This window comes from Vicia villosa, linkage group LG3 (genome assembly GCF_029867415.1).
Source record: "Vicia villosa cultivar HV-30 ecotype Madison, WI linkage group LG3, Vvil1.0, whole genome shotgun sequence".
Lineage (NCBI taxonomy): Eukaryota > Viridiplantae > Streptophyta > Magnoliopsida > Fabales > Fabaceae > Vicia > Vicia villosa.
The window spans coordinates 177,342,443-177,349,218 of record NC_081182.1 but is presented as its reverse complement, the minus strand read 5'-3'; the positions used below and the strand labels follow the sequence as shown (position 1 = coordinate 177,349,218).

At 31.7% G+C, this 6,776-nt stretch overlaps 1 protein-coding gene across 1 annotated transcript; it reads right to left on the bottom strand.

The window, feature by feature from the left end:
• Positions 1–2,499, bottom strand: LOC131659441 (uncharacterized). Its single transcript, XM_058928631.1, has 10 exons — positions 2,359–2,499; positions 2,014–2,219; positions 1,606–1,907; positions 1,393–1,519; positions 1,155–1,293; positions 940–1,055; positions 733–853; positions 475–645; positions 311–373; positions 1–216 (listed from the first exon to the last, which is right to left on the bottom strand). Exons 1-10 carry the CDS (start codon positions 2,497–2,499, stop codon positions 1–3), a joined length of 1,602 nt encoding a protein of 533 aa, XP_058784614.1.
• Between the last annotated feature and the right edge of the window lie 4,277 nt (positions 2,500–6,776).

The window sequence follows — 6,776 nt, the reverse complement described above, 5'->3', positions numbered from 1 at the left end:
TTACTCTTTCTTCAAATGCTTAAGCTTCCTTCCAGTCTTGGCCTTAGTGGCGGATTGTTTGGGAGTGATCTCTTCAGCCTGGATCGTATCATTAACCGAGGTTGACTCTGATCCCCTCTTGGCTGGAGTACTGTTGGAGCTTGCCTCTGGGCTCGAATTCGGGTTAGCAGCCGAGTAAGGCTCAACACAGATTGATTGCTCTGAAGTCTGTGTGAGCTACAAATGAGACATAGAAATCAGTTAATCATTTGATGGAGTTAACATTAAACTGCTTTTTACAATAGATAAAAGTAAAGATCCATGAACTAACTTGGTTAGGAATAAGTATAGGAGCAGTGGTGGATGTTTCAAGAGTGTTCTGTTGTGGCATGGTCTGTAAAAGAAAACAACAATTTGATATTAATGTAAATCAAAAGTTGGAGTAGTATAAATTAATATGGAAGTTCAAAAAGAATCATGAAACATATGAATCACCTCATCTGGAGTGAGGTATTTGTCAAATTTGGCGTAAAGGCCCTCCTCGTTAAGTATTTTAACGATAGAAAATTGTCGGTATTGTTGTTGATACTTGACACGGAACACAAATTCTTTATTCAACAAAGCATCTAGATGAGCAGGCCAAATTTTAGGATTGTCTTCTCCTGCCTAGGAAAAAAACAAAATTACCTTAGGATTAATAAGAAGCTAACCGACATAATGCAATAAAAGCGAAATGTTAATGACAAATCTCACCTCTTTCATAACCTCTCTCAATTCCCTAGCAGTCATTTTTGTATAAGGAATACAATCCTTATCCCAAAAAACAAATGTTCCATTGTGGTCACCATAGACAACTTCAACCTCAACTTTGAACCTACCATGAATAGGTGGGTTTAAGGTCATTGATAGATATTTTAGTAAGATATGAAATTGGGTAGAAGGGCAGGAATAAGTGCTCACTTTATGACAGGTTCAGCATCTGTATTTCCAGATGACCCAGCACAAGACTCAAAATACCATCCATTCTTGGAAGCTTTGAAACCGACGGTAGTGCCAATAGTCGTTGCGTAAGAATCCTTTTGCATTGAAGATAATGGAAAACAGAATTAAAACACACATGGCATTCAAAAAATAAGAATATTTTCAGAACAGAAAGTAAAGACATTCAGTGAAACCTTTCCTGGCGCAGCGATTGCATGGATACTCCTGACCTCACTCAAGTTAGTCCAGAACTTGTTTGCAGATTGAATGGAAGAATCGCAGGTTAATGATTGGGAAAGGTCAGGTATACCAGTTAAATCAGTAGTTCCAAAACTGAAACACATGAGAAAAAACAACATGACTTTCATAAATTTTGTTATCAAATTGAAACACATTAATTGAAGGATTTTTGACGACAAGCGGATACATTACCTAGCTTTGAAATCTGCCACTTGTGGATGGTCGAAGTTAATGAGAAGTCTAGATCCATTCCATGCATTCGAAAGAGACGGAAGACCGGAAACTATAATGCAAGACAAAGATTTGTAAGGAAGAGAGTCTAATAGGAAACATGGAATAGTGATGTAAACATGATAGTAGATAAATCTGAAATTCAAATAAGAATCAGTGCTATTTCATTGATACCAGAATTTGGCTTGCACCAGGCATGGGTCAAAACGATAACTGTAGGTCCAGAAGTGTTGTTCGGGGTAGTGTAGTTCATGAATTGCTTGCCGTAAGCTTCCCATAATGCCACCTCGATAACATTCCCTTCGACATCACGCAAGGTAATATTGACACAAGATTTCCTATTACCACCGCCCATTTGAGTCTTAACAACATCTTGCAACACCCCTATCACATCTAAAAAGTATGAAGCAAGTAAACCAACATTAGAAACAATTTCATTCATGGACATGTGACCTAACAGAATCAAAAGTATGTAGCTAATAAGGAAAGCAGATAACAAAATTAAAAAGTGATATTTCACCATATAACAGGTCATGTTTGTAGTTCCCTTTCAAAAAGCTATCAATAGGATGAAAAATGAACTTGTGGGTTGGTATGTCGGGCAACGCCGCCTTCATCATCGTAGTCCCTCCGTTCAGGACGAGCTTGAGTGGATGAGAACAGACTTTTAAAGGACCTTCGTTGTCCACGGGCTCTCCGTTATACATAATATAAGTCTCATGCTCCTTCACTTGTTCAAACCAATCTTTGAAATCTCGGTTCCAACTTGTCACATGAATCTTATCATCCTGCGAAGAGCATCGTTTAATAATGGTCATTTGCCAGATACAGAGAATAACATAAAGATTATATCTTATGACAGAAAGAAAACTGTGGAAAACTATAAAAGCACAAAAAAAAACTTCTGAATCCTAGGAAAAATGATACCTTTACATCTTGAATGACCATCTCAAGGTGTTGATTGCCATTTTTCTCATTAACAACCCAAAGATCAACAACCCTAATCAGCATTTTCCAGACTTGGTTCCCCTTGACCAGATCGTTTATGAGTATGGGAGCCCTTGACATTGTTCCTGTAGAAGAATGCAAGCTAACTTGTCAGTCCAAAGAAAAAACATTTTGAATGAAACTGAACAGGAACGGGCATGAAACGGGTCAGTGTCGACGGTAATGAAGGATAAAAGGGCACGAAACATTTTCAATGAAACATTTTGCTCAGTGTCGACGGTAATGAAGCATAAAAGGGCATGAAGCGGCAGATAAACAACTAACAACTCATGGTTTGAAACCAAAAAACGAAAGAAACGCATACCTTCACCGGCGCCGTTAGAGAGGGAGGAGTTATGAGTGAAAACGGATTAGAAAGGAGGAGTTCTGAGAGGAAACAAAATTGAATACTGAGAAAGAAAGGGAAAGAGTGAGAAGCTGCAGACTCGGTAAAGTAGGGTTGGAGGGAAAGTACAATTTTATGTGAATGGACGAATCAGAGAAACACACATGGCGAATCCTTAAAATTGAATTTGTTAATTACGTTTACAACCTTTAGCCAGGGTAATGTTTTTTTGCAAGAAGGGTAATTTGGGTAGTATGCTCAATTTGATAATATTGGGTAGATAGTAGATAGTAGATAGTAGATAGGCCATTGTGATACAGAACAAATTTGTGAAGGTTCTGGTTCACCAATTAAGCAGTGTTTTATAAAAAGAACTCATGTTTGACTCTCAAAACTAGTATTGAATTCTGGAACAATTCAATGTTAAAATTTATATTCATGTATAAAATTGGTTATGAAAAATGAAATTCAAAAGATAAAATTGACATTCCTCTTAACGGAAACGAAGATCAAAGAAATGCATAAAATTTCCAAAACATAAGACTAATAGATAAGAAATGCCATTATTATTGAATGATGAAAGGCTAACAACATGTTTATATTATATAAATATCACAAACAATTGCATTTTGTAAAATATTACTAAAGTTTACTATTTAATAATTAACAATATATCCCGTAAAAAAAAGTAAAATATAAAAACTAAAAAATTAGTATTATTATATGGGCCCAGTGGTTTCAAATTTTTTGTTTAACGAATAAAATGAAGGTGAATCAAAATTTCCTAAACAATTTTAAAGTTAAAAATTAATTTACTAACTTATATAAATCAAAAACATTATAATTTCATAAGTAAATTTTGAATTATATAGAGTTAAATATAAAATTTATTCATCAAATAAAATTAAGACAAAATCTTTTTTTAATTTTTTTAAACTAAATAAAAAATGATAACTCATTTTTAATTATGAATCAGAATAGAAATGTATAAATATATAATAATAATTAATAAGTTTGTAAGTGAAATATATAAATATATAATAATTATTATAAATTAAAATACTCATTTTTTTAATTTTTATAATTATTATATAAATATATAAATATACTTATAATTAATATATAATAATTATTATATAAATATATAAATAATTTTTATATAAATATATAAATTAAAACAGTCATTTTTTTAATTTTTTTTGTAAATATATAATAATTATTATAAATATATAAATAAAACATTATAACTCATTTTGTAAGTGAAATTATTTTAATTTTTTTAATTAAAATTATTTTAAATTTTAAAATATGAATCAGAATATAAATATATAATAATTATTATTCATAATCATAAATTATATCAAAATATATAATTATTATTATTCATTACTCATAAATTATATCAAATTTATGATATGTGAATTAATTAATATCCTAAAATTAATTTTTGGAATTTTTAATTTTTTTTTTGTTTTTTCGGAGATGTATCTCCGAATTAATCAAAATCCTAATTTTTGGGATTTTTTCGAAAATCCATTTCCGAAGTCTGGAAAAATTTTGAAAAAAAAAATATTTCGAAAATGCATTTCCGATGCGGGGTAAAGTGGGATTTTCGCTGGGGTGACCCATAGGGAGGTGGGTAAAGAAAAAAACCTTCTTTAAATATTATTTATTTCATCATGTTATTATAATTTCATTTTGGATATTAAAATTTAAAAAACACTTAAATTTGAAGTAATTTCAATTAGCTTTTCATAAAAATAATTCTTAAAATAAAACTTTTTAAGAAAATTTCAATTTTGACTATGTTTAGATCTTCAATAATGTATGTTTATGTTATACAGTGTCAAATTTAATTTTTAAAATTATAAAAATCAAATTTTAATAATCTTTTATTATCTTAAAACATATGTTAAATTACAAAAATAACAATAAAAAATAAAACAAATAATGTTATAGGTTCTTCTGAAGGCCCATAAAGAAACGACAAAGAGTGAATTACCATTTTTTTTAAGGTTGGCCTTTTTTCTATCTCGAAGTAGGCAATTCTTCCTCCAATACATCAATCTCTTAGTTTTCCCCACAACATGGTGTATTATATGCAAGTAGTTTCAAACCCTTTGATATATAAGAGTAAAATGCGCTATTTTTTATATTCATATTCATTATCAGTTACACATTACTTATGATTTATCTCATTAACCTCGGTATTAGAGTGTTAATCTTGTAGATTAAACCCACCTCTATCGTATTAAAAGTACAAATTAACCGCAACAGGATACAAGTTTGCTACGTCGCCTTTTATTTATAGTTCCTAAACAGTCATTGACATTATAAATTTGGGTTAAATATGTCTGGGGTCCCTATAAATATGCGACCCTGCAATTTTGGTCCCTCTAAAATTTTTCTTCGAATAATGGTCCCCGCAAACTTTTCCATCCATAATTTTGGTCCCGGCCGTCAAGTTTTATTGACAGAAGCTGACATGGCACAAATTGCGGGGATTTTAAACCTCTTATAAACTAACCCAGAAAACAACAAAAATATTTGTCTGCACCTCCAATTCTGTTCCAGAAAAAGATATTTTTCCTCAATTAAATTCACATATCTTGAGAAAGAGTTACATGGATACAGTTCACAATGAAATGGGGAAATGTGTATAACTCAAAAACTAACAACACAATAAGTATATGGATGGTGGGATCATTTTAAAAAACACTGCTACTATTAATCAAATAAATTGTTTCAAAAAAATTAGGCTAAATTACAGTTTTGGTCCCCCTGTTTTGACATTTTCACGATTTTGGTCCCCCTATTTTCTTTTTAAACAGTTTTGGTCCCCATCCCAATTTTGAACCAACTGGTCATGTACTGTTCATGTACGGTCATGTACTGTTCATGTACGGTCATGTACTGTTCATGTACCGATCATGTACTGTTTATGAACAAAATTGGGATGGGGACTAAAACTGTTTAAAAAGAAAATAGGGGGACCAAAATCGTGAAAATACCAAAACAGAGGGACTAAATCTGTAATTTAGCCTAAAAACTATTACCTAGCGAGTAGAACACAGTAAACACATGCATGGTGGGATAAATTCTTTCTATATATTATATATGTTATTAAAAAATGTTGGAAATGTGAGAATCTATGTGAAGCTAATTGTGTAATAATTGGAAAACCCATTAAGTTGTATACTAGTACATAGCGAGTAGTTCACTTGTTCACTTCTTATTCACACGAGAAACAAAAATCCCTCCGTCTCAACTAACTCCCACATATCCATGGCCACGCCAACAACAAAACAAAACATCTCACATGGTTTTCACATGCACGACACCGTCACGGACAAAGATGAAGATGTAATTGAGGAAACTCATGGAGAAGATGAAGAAGAAGAGCAGCAAGCAGTGAACTATGCATTTAATTACTCACAGAAACATTCAAATTTTACAACATAGCAGCATCATTATATATAATAATAATGAACTACATAAACTAAATTAGAAATGAAAAGTTTCCATAGCCATGAATTGTTTATTCCCATACATCCATGTGAATTTAATTGAGGAAAGATACTGTTTTTAGAACAGAACTGGAGGTGCAGACCAATTTTTTTGGTTTTTTTATGGGTTAGTTTAGAGGAGGTTTAAAACCCCTGCAATTTGTGCCACATCAGCTTCTGTCAATGGAAACTTGACGGCAGGGATCAAAATATGGATGGAAAAGTTTGTAAGGACCATTATTCGATGAAACATTTTAGAAGGAGCAAAATTGCAGGGTCACATATTTATAGGGACTAAAAACGTATTTAACCCTATAAATTAAATTTTTTTTCTTATTCCCCCTAATTTCCACAAAAAAACACCGTATCTCAAAGAAAGACCTTTAATTCCTTTTTTTAGAATTTTGACAATCATCTTCCTTCAAGTTTCAACCTCCTTAATACATATATCATAAGATTTAATAAGTATGGTGACGTCCAAAGTCACTTGATCTTTCATTCAACTA